The 15,595-nt window shown below is 44.4% G+C and overlaps 1 protein-coding gene across 1 annotated transcript in view; it reads left to right on the top strand.

The window, feature by feature from the left end:
- FBXO16 (F-box protein 16) overlaps positions 1-11,339 on the top strand; it is a gene marked incomplete at both ends in the record, with an annotated part of 33,893 nt that extends 22,554 nt beyond the window's left edge. The window contains 3 exons of the mRNA XM_081997434.1: positions 2,357-2,450; positions 8,303-8,528; positions 11,272-11,339. Of these exons, the coding sequence (XP_081853560.1) occupies positions 2,357-2,450; positions 8,303-8,528; positions 11,272-11,339 (388 nt within the window). The remainder of the gene's footprint in view (positions 1-2,356; positions 2,451-8,302; positions 8,529-11,271) is intronic.
- Positions 11,340-15,595: the final 4,256 nt, after the last annotated feature.

Below are 15,595 nucleotides of genomic sequence, written 5' to 3'. Positions count from 1 at the left end.
ATGTGTGCAATTTATCATAAGGGTGATTTCTGGTAGGTCTGGTTTGTTTTCTGCCTCAATTGTCCAGGTAGCTTTTTGTTTATATACAAACAAAACGGAGACCAGCAAGGATGGATTTGTCTCTTTGGGCATGAAGCAATAGTGCAAAGGAGAAGTGAAAGATGTTTATCTAAAGTGTGGAACCAAGTTAGCAAATTTTCTCTGGGACTCTGATCGGCCTAAAAAGGACCAGGAGAGGCGTTTCTTTCAGTCCATGCATGTACAGTTCTCCTGGAAAGCTTCTGGTGTTTGTGCTGCTTGTTGCCAATAAATCAAAAGATTTGCCTCCCACTTTATCATGAATAATGAATTCCGATTCTAGCCTAGTGCTGGAGCCCCGCCAAGACTGTGTCCTTCTGCCTCAAGAAAGAGCCCTGCTACTTCTCATGACAACAGCTCAGCCAAAATGCAAGCTCCTTCCTGCCCCCCTAACTAGTTCGGGCTTCTGGAAGCCAGCACTAATTCAGTTAGATAATTTATGGACATAGGCCGGCTCTAAAAACAGTTGCATATTGTACTGGAATGTTTACCCAACGAGAAAATAATTACTTTCAGTAATTGTTCTGTCATCAGCCCGGGCCCGGTTTCTGACAAAAAGGGGCTCGCTTGCGTGAGAAGGGCATGGTGTTTTGCTGTCCTTCCGAATCCTAACGCTTGTCACTTGTTTTTCATGTTTCTGAATAGCCAGCCCAGTACTCTCTGCCAGTTAGGCTTGTGGGAATTAGAAATGTTCCTTAAGGGAGGAGAGAAACGGCAAGTTCAGCACCGGGAGTGAGACCTGCTGTCCTCATCTCGGCTCGATGCCCTTTTCCTTTGCAGCCTTGAGAAATCCACCCTTTTTGCTTATGTTTTCGTAGAACCATAGAATCACAGAAGGGTTTGGGTGGGAAGGGACCATTAAAGGCCATCTAGTCCAACTCCCTGCAGTGAGCAGGGACATCTGCAACTAGAGCAGGTTGCTCAGAGCCTGTCCAGTTTGACCTTGGCTGTTTCCAGGGATGGGAATTTCCTGACCTTGAAGTGAGATCGTGGTGGTGACCTGCTGCAGAGGGATGCTCTGACATCATGAGCATGGACGCCAGAATACAGCAGTACAGGTTAATATCTAAATTTCCAACCACAAGGCCAGGTCTGCGTTCTGTCTAAAGATGACCAGTTCTGTCCCCGTAATAGTATTTTGGATTCAATTTTCTCTCTTGGCTGTTAGTGAAGTGTTTATAAACAGATTGTGGTTTTCCTTAATTTTCTATTTGAGATAATTTCTCTGATTAGTCTTTATGGTTCTTGATCTGCAGCTGGTCTGGGACGGGTGAATAACTGTTGGCTGCTTCTGAGGATATGTGTGTTACATGGTGTGACCCTGTTTCTTTAAAGGATCAATGTTGCTTTTAGAGTCTGTTTCCACCCTGTATGTTCATGATTTTGTACTCATGTGCTTTTCAGCATGCCTTCCAGGAGCCCAGAATCATAGAATCATTAAGGTTGGAAAAGACCTTTAAGATCATCAAGTCCAACCATCAACCCAACACCACCATGCCCACTGAACCAGAGATGCTGGCGATGGAGCTGGGAGACCAACCCAGAGAGCACAGAGTCACTTCTCTAAATTCACTACTTCTGTACTGCAGAATTTGAGCGTGGAAGGGGAAAGAACACTTTCAGAGGAAATGTGTTTATGAACCTGCCCGAGTTCTTAAAAAATCCTCTTCATAGTGTAGATTTCACTCCTGATATTGGAAAAATGTAACAACCGGCTATATTCTGGTGTACTTAATTTTCACAGTCTGGAATATTCCTGTTCTGCCAGTTAATTATATGGACTTTATTAATAGCTATGTATAAATTTATATATATATACATACACATATACATAAACATATACAAGAATTATTTGGCTATAAAAACAATGAGTAAATAACTTGTTGGAGAGGCAGTCCTCTAGCCTAAATTATGTTAACAAGTTATATAGACTTAACTGAAAACTCTCAAACTGATTTAGCTAAACTTGCCTCTTTGTGAATTCCCCTAAGCTGATGTAACATGTTATGTGAATTTAGCTTAAATCAGTAAGTCTCGAGCTAAGGGCATGTGTTTGAGTGCTATAAAGTTATCATAGCTTAAAAAATAGCAAGTTACCAGCCTCCTCTGAGCCATGGTATCTGATCGTGTGCTCTTGGTCTGCCCCAGGTGCAAGATAAAATGTGTTATCTTAAACCATGTCTTTTTGGCTGGCAGTATCATAAGGGATTTTCTTTTTCTCAACCCCAGGGAACCAACTCTGTAGCACTTGCTAATACTATTCTGTTCTACTCTGCAGGAGAAAGAAAGGAGGAGGGGAGACCCCAGACCTTAGCCGGCAGGCAGCTGAGAAAAAAAAGAGAGCGGGTCGTGGATCTAATAAGCTCCAGAAGGCAAAATCACTGGCAAGTATCACTGGCTCGTAATTATATCAGCTGGGGCCCGGCGTCAGGTACACCCAGGAACATTTTATGTTAGAGCTTTTACTTAACTTAGGTAACTGTGAAGCTTTGCTCCTGCTAGAAGTATGCTGCCAGGCACATTTGCTGCCTATCCCTGAGGGAGATACCTGGGCAGAAGGAGGACACAAAGCACGCCATGTCTGGCTGCTCCGGGGGCAATCTCTTATGGCAGCCTAGACAGAGTCCATCTGCCTTCGGTGGGAAACGGACAGCAACTGTGACCTTGTTACCTGCTCCTCCCTCAGTTTTTTACCGTGCAGTATCCCAACAGTCCGTTTCCGTGCTTTACAAAGCGTGGGATCAATTCTCTTATGACAGTCGCATCTCTTCCCAAAGCTTCAATTTCTGTGCTCGCAACTTTTGATCATTGCAATTTGATGTTAGTTTATTCTCTGTTCATTGCACTGAGCCTGAGCAAGCAGCCCCAAGGTCTTAATACTGAGGATTCATTGTGCTCATCGCTGGTAAAATAGGACATCCTCACATGAAAAGGAGTCCAGGGAAGTCAGGCTTCCAGAGAGCATCATGAGTCTAAGCTTTTGTGGACATGGCAACAAATAACTGCCAGAAGAAGGACGTGCTCACAAGTGTATCGGCAGTTTTCGCAGACCTGGAAGCGTGTTTCCTAAGACATGAAAGCCAGGGAACATGTGTGAGTTGAGCTAAAGAAGGTTTACATAAAAGAGAGGCATTGTCTCCCGAGATTGGGAGGCATTCTCCTGACCCAAATACACCCTGTTTACAAGGAAATAGATTCAGTCAGTGTTAAAGAACAGAAAAAATAATTAAAGTTATTCAGCCTGTGTCTTATAATTTCCATTCTCTGTAGCCCTTAGATCAGAGCGCCCTTGCACAGCTTCATTCCAAGGCTTCCTGTTTCAAATTTAAAGCTGTTTGTTGGTGCAGAAGTGAAAGAATCTTATTTTAGAGTAACAAGAGGTCAATTTGATTTTCTTGCCCCAGATTTTAGGAAGTTTTATGTTCTTCAAAGTTACTTAACCTGCAACCCCCAATCAAGAAGGCATAAACACCATGAAGTCCAAACCGTCCTTCACATCAGTGGGAGTTTTTGCTACAAACTGCAGCAGTACAGGGTTGAGCAGTGTGTATCTGTGTGTCGCCTGCTGTTGGCTGCTCACAGTTTAAAAGGGATTTTATTATTCCTGTAGCAAATAGCCGCCAGAAAGCATTTAGCTGACACAAAATGCTCATAGACAGATGTCTGAGGGTTAAGACAGAGTTAGTGGGTATTGAATTCTCACCCCACAAAAAGCCCTGGGAAGAGTCTTAAAGTCACTGCCTGCTGCCAAGGCCTGACAGGTCTTGACATCCCCCCTTGGTCCCTCCTAGGCAGTTAGGACAGCCTAATCCAGGGGTAAGTGTCTCCTGAAACCCATGAGGTTACACCTTGGTGACATCAGCCCAGAAGAGAGCTCCATGCCTTTGTGCTATGCAGTCTTGATAGCACTGGCTTCTATGGTAACCTGTGTTGCTGTGTCACTCTTTCCTAGACCCTTACGTTGAAAATAGCCTTGTATTTCTCTTGAGTTTAGAGTTGTCCAAATTTCAGTAGAAGAGCTGTGTTTCTTATTCTCTGATGTATAAGCCTGCTGTTACACTGGCGATTAATGACCACAACACTACGTGACAATAAAGGTTAGGTTACGGTAGGCTGATGCATAGAAAAAGAATATATACATATAACTTGCTAGGAATAATCCAAAATTAATTTTCATTTATTATTAAGGTAGCATTGGGAAAGCTTGTTGAAATGAAGACCTGTGAAAAGACTTTTATTTAATCAAGTCCAAATAAAGAGGCTTAATGCTCAAATCTTTTAGTAAATCCTTAGAAGAAGAATAGTCTGTGATGAAAGACCAAGTGCCCCAAGCAAGAAAACATCAAGTCAAATTAAAATGAAGCTCTTAAATAGATCAATGATCCAAGTGCAGAAAGTAAGTGAGAATAAAGTATATTACAGCCAACAATGAAGATGTGAAAAGGGCTATTATATGGAGCTCCAAGCTCAGGAGGCTGAACAACAGCACACCAAAATAGAATAAATACATAATTAAGGTGATGACCTGAGTCCTGGAATTACATCCACTGGCTCCATGTTTGCATGTGGTGAATCAGTTCTCCTCCTAGTAAACTTGTGAGGTTTTGGAGTTTATTAGTAATCATGGAAACAGCACCATGAAATGTGACCAGGCTCACACTTATTTTTGAATAAATTAAAGTGAATTAGCTAAATTACAATAAATAGTAAATTACAATAAATTAAGTTAATTAGGTGTCTGAATGAAGGACCACATTCTTTCTTATGAATGCATATGCAACCCCCATACCTCTACAGTGGGGAGGGAATACCTGCTCTATCTTTATCCAGGGATAAAGGCCTTACTTTAAGGATATGTCTAGTTTCAGTGTTAACCATCTCTTTAAGCACTTCGCTGGATCAAGGCTTTATGGCTTTTCTATACCACCTTGATGCTCACATTGCCTTTGGCAGCTACTGTCCCAGAATTATATAAAGAAAAGTGAAGAATGCAACGGGTTTGGTGACTTCTCCAAGCTTTTACCAGCCTGGACGTGTTTGGGCCACTGTATCATCCCCCTGTTCACTCTGAGGTGGAGCTGCGCTGCCCTGCTGTGATTTCTCAGCTCTGGCCCCACAGGTCCCTTTGCAGGTGTCACTGCTGTCACATCAGTGTCCTTTACACAAGTCCTTGAGGACTTCCGATGAGGAGTCTTCTGCAGCTTCTCAGCAAAATAGGCAGCCTCATGCCAAATGTCAAAATTCACAGATACTTTATTAGGAAGGAAGAATTTGATTGATGCTTTTGACAGCTTTGCAAATGACTGCAATGTCAGCAATTAGGGGCTGGTTTTGCCTTTCAGGCTGTCTGCTTGTTTCTGTTCGAGAGACTGCTCCACCCTCGCAGCTGTTCCTTAATTACGAACTTATTTTTAGGATTTACTAAATAACATCTTTTTGACAGTATCAGTCATTCTTCCCTCACTGCCTATATCCTAAGGTAATAAGATTGCAGAATTTGAAGTCAGGAGTAAATTTTCCTATGACATAGTGACAGGGAATTGATGTTTTGAGTATTAATGCATTTATGTACTGTGTGGGTATAGCCCACATGAAGATCCAGGGCTCTCAGCACTGAGACACGGTGCCATCCAGTGAATATTTATATTCTGCAAACCTTATTTTGAATTTTAATTTATTCATACAAGAAACCTCATTGAACTTCATGGGACTATTCCTAAGAGTGAAAATAACTCAATATAATGTTTGCATATTCAAACTCAGCTTATATAGGTCACCCTAATTATATAGCCTGGTATATAGGCTATATAGGCTCCCTAAATATAAGTGCTATAAAACCTAAGCTTTGATAGTCTATGCCTATCTGTCCCTATGAGCTCTAAAATTGAACCACCAACACCACAGGAGATGAAAAGCAAGGAATAGTCAGATCCGTGCTGCAGCTCCTACTGCTTCTATGGTACTGTGCTTTTCTCGCTAGGACAAAGAAACTGCAGCTGCTTTTTTCACACCATCTCTGTCACATGTCAAGTACTGCTAAGAACCTGGACCACTTTCGGCAGTCGTATAATCACTGGCCTTTCTTTAGGTTGATATTCAGCAGTTGCTGGATTGCTTATTTATAACTAGACGATTAGGCCTGAAGCACCATATATCTGCCACTGCTGCCAATTCAAATAATGGAAAGGGGAAACAGGAGGGCAGGAATTGCAAAACAGCATTGACTTTTCTGTGCAACCATTTTACTACGGACACTAGTTTCACATAAGACTATCTGTCCCCATTGCTTTTTAATGAGTTGCTATGTAAATACTTGGGTTTGTGTTGCGTTAAGAGGCAGAGCAATTTGGCAGAAACTAAACCCCCTTGCTTTCCAGTCGATCCTCAGATATCAGAGGGACTGGGGGCGGCTGAGCTTAGGTTCTGAGTGATGCCCAAAGTCAGCGTTAGTAGTCCGGTCGCGCCCAACACCTTTGTTGGACTATCACGGGTCCGGATGCACTACTAACATCACACTACCTGCTCAGCCGGACACCTCCTGAACTAACACGGCCGCACTCAGAGGTACGGTCGCGTTCAGGGACAACCGTTAGTAGTCTGGTCGCGCCCAACACCTTTGTTGGACTATCACGGGTCCGGATGCACTACTAACATCACACTACCTGCTCAGCCGGACACCTCCTGAACTAACACGGCCGCACTCAGAGGTACGGTCGCGTTCAGGGACCACACACGGCTGAGTCAATCAATAGTGCGATTTATTGAACACACGGCTGAATCAATCAATAGTGCGATTTATTGAAGCAACAGATTCACAGGTTCTTTGGATTGCCGGTGATAAATTCACTACCTATAAAGCACGTGCAAATGCTAAAACTACGAGGGACACTACTTGGCTATAAACGCGTTAAAAGATGTAAAGTGACTCTATATAGAGATTTCTAAGTTTCCCGGGAAGGCACTTGGTATGACCAAGGGTTCAAATCTTACCCAACAGCGTCCCGATGGGGGGGAAGAGAGGCTCAGCCCGTCGACTGATCCCAGAAGTTAGAGTGGTACATGACGATGGTATCTTCCCTAACATCCAGCTCTTAAAACATTATTTTATAGTGTTTTACTTCGCAGGTGGAGCTTAAGTGACTCTAGTCATACATACCTTTATCAGGATTGGTGCAGAATTCTCTCGCTTCGCGTTTAAAGGTAGAGACTAGGAAAAATTCAGTGCGCACACTCATTGAGGAGGGGTCGCACCTTGGGGGGGTGGTAGCTTTTGAGAGGGCTGTGCGTTTTAGTATTATAATGATATTATAATTAGCAAAGTTCACTCTAAGTACAGCACTTCATCAAAGTTGACAGGTCTTTGGCCCAGGACATTGTAAGCGCAGCTTATCAATGTACATCCTGTGCATCCCTAAACTCCCCTGTTCACAGAGCGTGGCCGCGAGGTCTCCACTCCGCTCCACCCTCCATGTAATCTCTCCCAGAGTCAGCACACCAGGCGCCCCTGATGTTGCCAACATCCAAGGCCGTTCAGGGAGTCTCCATGTCACAGACCCGTTGTACATGAGTGCTACGTTCCACCTGGTTTCAGGGCTGTTCTTAGAGGGTAAATTTCCAAAGTACCCCTCAGCGATTACTCCACAGTTTGTTAATGCTATTCTTACCAAATAATTTGTATCAGTCAAAAAAAAGCCAAAGCTGTTGGTCTGCAGAACCTGTGCATTTTGAATATTTGGGATCTTTCTCAAGGAATAAACAGTCGCTGCGTTGCTAAGTTAGGATTTTTTTGCTTAATTTTTATCCTGTTTAATAAAATGTTCACTGAACAATATGTTAAAAAAAAACTTCATCCTTTACACTGCGAGACTTCAAACAGCAAGCAAGACTAGGATCAATCGCAGCCATACGCACGGGGGAGAATTTGTGCATTAATGTATGAATTGATGTGGAGAATCAATTAATGTGGGTTTGGCTTTACTAGCATCAATTTCTAATTGGGTCCTTTTGTCCTTAAAGTAAACTTACACCAGAGCACAGGTCACTGCAGATAATTCAGATTATGCTTGTATCATTCAGGGATATCATTTAGGAATATAATTTATAGACTCTATATGGAATGTATATAGAATATATAGAATTTATAGAAGTTCTCAATGGACTCCAACATTTTCAGTCCTGCTGAAGCTGCTGGGATGATATGATACTTACTGCCTTCTCTTCCTAGCTATCACTTTCTGCAGATCTTGAGTCTGTTCCAAAAACACCAGTTCGTCCCAGCTGGGCCACTCAACAGTCAACTGGGAACCTTCCCTCCAAAGCAGCAGCAAAGACCCTAGCCCAGAGCTCCCAGTGGAACGCCGGGATACGACCAGCACCTGTTCGAGCTCCAGTGCCAAAACCAAGTGAAAGAGGAAAGAAAGACTTCACAAGGACAAACACCAGGTCTCCATGTTAGTATGCTACCCTGTCCCATGTGGAGGCTGTTGTAGAGGTTGCCAATAGCCAAATCGAGTGCACAGAGGGAAGGAGATGGTGCTGGCAGTGTATTTCTGTAGGTGAAGGAGAAGGCAGTCATTCTGCAGGGTGAGAATCCAGATGACAGTGATTTGCTGCATCAAAAGAGAACATATGGCCAAAGACGTCACATCTAGCACTTGCTAGATCCACCTGTCTGTCACAACTGTCATCGTGGTATTGAACACTGCCATGGTTTCACATGGGTTTAACTCACTAATACTCAATGGCAGAGCAAGAGATCTTAGATCAGAAGTGACAGCGGGCTCAGTTCGAAGTCCATGGACTCTGCCCAGTCCTGGATAGACGCCAGGAGGAGTTGGGTATGGTTGGTTGGGTTGGAATCTGAGCATTCAGCAAATTACTGGAGAAAGCAATCAACTCCAGGGAGACAACAGCTGAGAAAGCAGCTGATCTGTGAATGCCTTCCAAAAATAAGGAGGCAGACTGACGCAATCAAAAACAATTTTATGTCATTACAGTCTAGGCTTAGGTAGCTATTCATGAAGACCTCACCTCTTGATATACCCAGCACCTCCTGAAGGTCGTCAGTGTCTGCAGCTGACTGGGAAAGTATTGGATGTTTTTCAGAAGCATACAATGTCTGTGCAGACTTTCGTGAAAGTCCTATGAGTTCACAAACAGGCTGTCCACATAAAGATTGCAATTTGTGGCCCCTGATTATTTTTAATAGCATGAGAAGGGTAGTGGGTAAAAGACCTGAAATGAACAAAGGAAAAGAGGCTTCTGATGTGGTACTGTTTGGATTTTCAAAGAGAACACTGGGGTAGAGTGAGGGGAGCTCCTACAGGACAGCGACTATCCAGTAATTATTGATGATCCCATCTAGAAGAGAGATAATGGAGCACATGGAGACCTCCAGCATCCCTCTGGATCTCCCTAGCATCTGGCATTTTTAGCAGGTGCATAGGCTAACACCCATGAGGAGGACCCACAATGCAAATGAGCTATCACAAATCCTTCTGTGGGAGATGAAAGAAAGAATCCAAACACAGATGAAGTATGATACATAGGGGAAAGCACTGGAATGAGTAAGATGAGGCCCAAGGAAAACACATGAAGACTGCTTCATGTGGGAAGCAGTACGTAAATGCATCCCGGTCATAAAAGCCAAGAGAGGAAAGCATCAAGATTAGGCTTGAAGACCTATTACAGTGCTGCATAGTTCTAAAGCAATACAAGGTTTCTATAAAGTAGGACCCTCATTCTGAAGTCACATTGCCTGCACGGAGCCTTAGGAAGGTTGTATGCTGGACTGGGGCCAAGTCATGAAGAGTTAACTGTAGGCTCTGGGCCTTGGCTGCGTTATTGGTTCTTCCAGTCAATTAAGGGAATTCCGCTGGTCTGGCAGCAGTGTTGCAGCCTGACAGGAATGCGATACTCAGCTCTGACTGCTGCCATCCGGGAAGCACTGGGAATGGGAAGAAGGTGTTTCTTAAGTCTCTTAACTTCCACAAACCAATCTGCAACTGCTGTTGAGGTGCGGTTTAGTGTTGTCAAAGAGGATGTGGGGGATGGAGTAAGGGGAGCTCCTGCAGAGAACTGGCCAACCAGTGGTTATTAACGATGCTGTAGAGGTGGAGGATGATGGCACATGCAGGGATGTGCAGTGTCCTGGCTGACCTCTGCTGCAGTCACTGTCTTCTACACGGTAAGAAATTTTAAAAGGGCGCATGAGGAAAGGGCTAGGGACAGTGGGGAAGCAAGCTACCTACAAACACCATTGCTGTGGTATAAAAACAACCAAGGTAAATTATCCCCCTGAGAGACTGCAATTTGCAAGGCAAAACTGTATAAACTTTTTGTATCAGAGAGAGACAAATCCTATCTTGATTCCTTCAGTGACCTCTCCTTTGTGATCTCTGCCAGGCTTTTCCCAAGGTGAACGTACTAACTTTAGATGGTGCTCCAGCTGGGATTTACCAGGGCATATTTGCAGATTGTCAGAAAGGTGGGCAGGAAAAGCAAAGATGTTTTGATTGATAATTATTTTCTCTATAATGAGATGATGAATGGAAACAGTCTTTCCATTCAATCTAGATCTGTATAGGTATTTGTAAAAGTATTAAATGCCACCAAAATCCCAAGGATTGGCTGAGTCATAGAATCACAGAGTCATTAAGGTTGGAAAAGACCTCTAAGATCGTCAAGTCCAACCATCAACCCAACACCACCATGCCCACTAAACCATGTCCCAAAATGCCACGTCTGCACATTTTTTGAACACCTCCAGGGATGGTGACTTCACCACCTCCCTGGGCAGCCTGTTCCAATGCTTGACCACTCTCTCGGTGAAGAAATTTTTCCCAATACCCAATCTAAACCTCCCCTGGCACAACTTGAGGCCATTTTCTCTTGTCCTATCGCTGGTTACTTGGGAGAAGAGACCAACCCCCACCTCACCACAACCCCCTTTCAGGCAGTTGTAGAGAGCGATGAGGGCTCCCCTCAGCCGTCTCTTCTCCAGACTGAACACCCCCAGTTCCCTCAGCCGCTCCTCATCAGACTTGTGCTCCAGACCCCTCCCCAGCTCCGCTGCCCTTCTCTGGACACGCTCCAGCACCTCAACGTCCTTCAAGTTGCTGTCCTAAATATGTTTAGAATCTGAATTTTCTAACTAAACTACTCTGATTCTTACGTTATTTCTCTTTCATCTAGCATCTCCACTGTTTGAGGCTCAGCCCTGGCACATTCCTCCATCTAACCAAGGATCTGACACAGAGTAAAGGAGGATCCAGAGTATTGTTCAGCTCAGCAGAACAGAAGCTCATCTGCACGGCACTGTGGAAACAACAGCAATGTTACCCGAGTCACAAGGCTGTGCTCAGTGAAGAACAGCTGCTTTGGAGTCCTTCGTAAGGACCCAGCTTTATTCTTTATCAGCTGTTGCTAGAAAAGACTTTTTTCATTGATCTTACCATACAGTGCAAAGAAATGGGCAGGGAAGTCAGGCGCCTGTTCTCACTTAGGCTGTCCAAAAGAAATCTTAACTGCCTTGCAGCCACTTTAGATAGAAAGGTGTTGGAGCAATGGCTTTATACCTTTTTTGGGAAGTACCGCACGTGGTGCAATGACTCCTGCTAGCCTTTGGGATCTCCAGGTGGGATGTCCCGTTTCCAAACTGGAGTACAGTCTAAGTCTGTTCTCCTGTTGCGCTTCTCAGCCTGGTTTCCTGTTGCTACTGCCCTCGACCTGGTGCTATATTCTCTTTTTCTTCTGGGTATGTAATCTCTGCAGGGTTCATCCAGGCTTTTGACCATGGAGAAACTTGTGTAGATCCTTTCTAGAGCTGCTGGACCTTATGTGAGCTTGCCTGTGTGTTGCTCAGACATCTCGGGGCACATCCGATGGCCTGAGCTGCTCTGTGATGCTTTGCCAGTGAATTACAGAAGTTGTCTGTCTCCGTGGGCACCGAGGGTATAGTGGAAGACAAGGGAGGACTACCAGCCACCTGAGTGATGGAAACTGTACCCTCCCTACAAAGTGAGTGGTTTACCACCAATGTTAATGTGTCCCCTCAACTGTAACCTACAGCCCCTGCCAAAACAGCTAGACTGTGAAAAAAGCACCACAGCGTTCAAAGGAAAAGCCTTTAATATGTGGGAGAAAGGAGGCTCAGCGAAAACGCTTGAAGAAAAACCTAGTGAGGGCTGTATTAAAGACCGAGTTTCTTTCTCATGTTAAACAAGGCAACTCCATCATTTCAATCGTGTTAGTGAGAAGGAAATCAAATTCCACACTCTGGATTACAGCATTGCACATGGCTCTGTGTGGGGAGCTGGCACTAGTCTGATTATTTAAGAGAATGTAAATCATGTGCTTTTATTTGTCTTTTCTACAATTAAGGAAATATCCAGTAAATGTAATGAAAAGCAGTCTTTAAGGGGGACTGAATGCACAGCATTAAGGGGACTGAATGCACAGCAACTGTAACTCATTGCCTTATCGTATCCCAGAGTGAGAGAGCTGGGATAAAACCGAACCTTTCCACATGTTAGGAAGAGTCACAGTACGCCCATGAATTCTCAACATTTATAGACTAGAAATCATGTTTCAGAGAAAATGCCAACTACTGCTTCACAAGGATTAGGAGAAGACTTCTGCTCTGTCAGCAGATTATTCTTCACTGCCTCACTTGAAGGTTTCAGGTTTTTTGGCGCGAGAGACATTAACCATTGTCAAGACCAGGCACCGTGCATGCCACACCATGGATCTTAACTGAAGGGAGAGCATCCAGATGGAGATTCTGCCCATTGGGGTATTTGGTTGAGTGCCATGTGAATTCCAGCTCCAAATCAATGCTTAGTGGGCATGGTGATGTTGGGTTGATGGTTGGACTTGATGACCTAAAATGTCTTTTCCAACCTTAATGATTCTACAATTCTATGATTCAGTAACTCAGTGCATCTCCCTCTCCCAGACTTTGTTCTTTCATTTTTCTAGTTGCTCTGTATGCTTGGAAGGGGGAGTTCATCTTAACCAACATGATGGCCTAGGAGCTAGTTAAGTCTAAGCCAGTCACCTCTCAAGCGATCAGCTGAACTAAGAACTTGCAGATGGCAATTATCTCATATATCTTAGGATCTGTTGATTATGGAAGAGACCAGACTGACTAACTTTGATTAAGAAGGCTAATTTTTGAGCATTTAAAGTGAGGTGTGGTAAATCCCACCTGAAACATTCATCGGCATCATTCCCTGGTATTGCAAATCTCTCCTCACAAGACTTTTCCCCCAGGAAACCAAGTTAAACTGATTGCTTCATGGGTGTTTCCTTGGTTTCTTAAGTCCAAACTGTTGTTCCTGCATTTTTTTTTTGTCTCTGTTAGGCAGCATGTAGCTTCTTGTGGCAGCAGTTCAGCGCTAGGTCCGTGTTACAAACAGCAAATGGCTATGCAAGGAAATGATGTAACCCTGCAGCAATGGTTTTTCTTTTCTCATCAATGAGCATACTCATCGGAAACATAACGCTCCCAGGGTCTGACTGGTCTTGGAGCTGAGTGCTCGGGCATTACTGCAGACACTATGCCTTCGCTGAAGCAGATCACGCGCCTTAAATGCTCACTATACATTTTAAGGCTTAGGCCTTTTCTGATTTATAAGGTTTTTGTATTTATGATGCTGTAAAATAATGAACAATAATGTCCAGGAGCGTACCAAGCCAAGCCATCTATCCTTGATGTAACAGCAGACCTATATAATGCCTTGATGTAACTCCTACTGATTATGTTGTTAGAATAAAAATGTACGTACTTGCAACATACTTTACAATCATTCCTGAGGTCGCAAAATGGGTCAGAATCTGAAATGGAGAGAGAAGATACAGAGAGACAGAGTCTCCATCACCTGCCTCTGCCACCGAGCTGCTGGCTGGCCTCAGGCAAGCCGTATTGCCGTCTGTGCCCCAGGCTGCTGATCTGCAGGGACAGGTGGTTATTTACCCACCTTTATAGTGCGCTTCCAGATACGCTGATAAGAAATTGCTAAACAAGTACGGAGGAAGGTTGTTATGCCTTCGCCATTCCTTGTAGATGCGCATTTCCCTGCACTGGTTGGCATTTCCAGATCCAGCACAACTCCCATTAGCCACAGCCTTTGATTAAAGAACTGAAAGTACCTTTTAAACCCCAGAGGCCAATGAATCAGCATTGCTGCATCTGAATTCCACCAGTACAAGCAAGATCAGAATGTGAGCCTTAGGCTACAGCCCTGCTTAGATGTGGGGAACAAACCCAAACATGCCAGCCAGCTTCTTACCCAAGCTTTACCATCCATTTCTGCCCAAAACTCCACCTGCATCTACCTGGTGTTCCTTGCCGGGAGCAATGGCAAAGTTTGGTACTATAGCTTGGTTTTGTACACAAAATTAAGTTTTCCTCATTATTGCTCTTCTGAGCTAAAGAAACAGAAACTTGGGAAAAGGAATATGTGTAACTGAAGTTCATGGGTGTTGCAGGTGGGAGTACAGTTGGATTAAAACTGAGGATTTTTGAGAACATCCAACTTGTGTGGCGAGAAGGAAGATAAGTGAACACGAGCTGTTGCCAGGGAAGTAAGAACATTCAGAGAGTGAAGTCTCAGCAGCGGCATTGGGGTTATAATAGGTTAAAGGACGGCTACCGAAGAGCGTGGAGACCTTGCGGTAAAGGGAAAGCAGCTAATGGTAGTGGCTAAATGCAAGATAAAAAGTTGCTGTAATAGGTGGATGAAGCTGATAACGCATGGAGAGCACAGCTCAGCTCAGCTCACGTAATGAAGGGCTGAGGAGATGAGGAGGCAGTGACACAGTGTGCAGGTTGTGTTTAGGGGGGTGTGGATTAAGGGGAGGGAGGAGAGTATGGGAATCAGGCTGAAATCAGGCGCCTTGTCCCTGCTGGCGTGCTCTCAGACTGATCGTCTTATCGTGCGTCTAGCACGGGCGTTGTGCCTGTCCTGTGCTGCATGCCATCCCTAACAACGTACAAAGACATCCTCCAGATGGATGCTGTATGTGTGCCACCAAATAATTTAGGGGAAGGAATTGCTTTCATACCCCAGCCAGCCCAAAGCAGGGCACGGCTAGACAGACTGCGTGGCCGCATCTCCAATGTCCCTTGCTGCGCAGCAGCTGCTGTAATAGGTTTGAGAAAGGTGATGGCAGATGATACATGTCTGGATAGATGCTTTGTGTTTGTGCAGCCCGTATCCTGAGCACAACCACTCTCCAAACCACAGATAAATTGCTGGTTGGCACAGAATGCTTGGGAGACCCCCAGGGAGGTTAAATCACAGGTAGAGACAGGTCCAGACATTGCAGGGCACTCCCAGCACATCCTGTAGGAAGGAAACTGAATTCAGATCTCCAAAAAGCCCTGAAGGCAGGAGAAAGGTAGCAATGGAAGCAGATGGCCTAAATCATATTTTCAACCTGTTCCATCCTGGGATCTTGCTTTGTATAGGCAGGATGCTGCCAAATCCACCCAGCAAGGCAGGGGAGGCAGGAT

This window comes from Phaethon aethereus (genome assembly GCF_964289735.1).
Source record: "Phaethon aethereus genome assembly, chromosome: 3".
Lineage (NCBI taxonomy): Eukaryota > Metazoa > Chordata > Aves > Phaethontiformes > Phaethontidae > Phaethon > Phaethon aethereus.
This window is presented reverse-complemented; position numbering and strand designations above follow the sequence as displayed.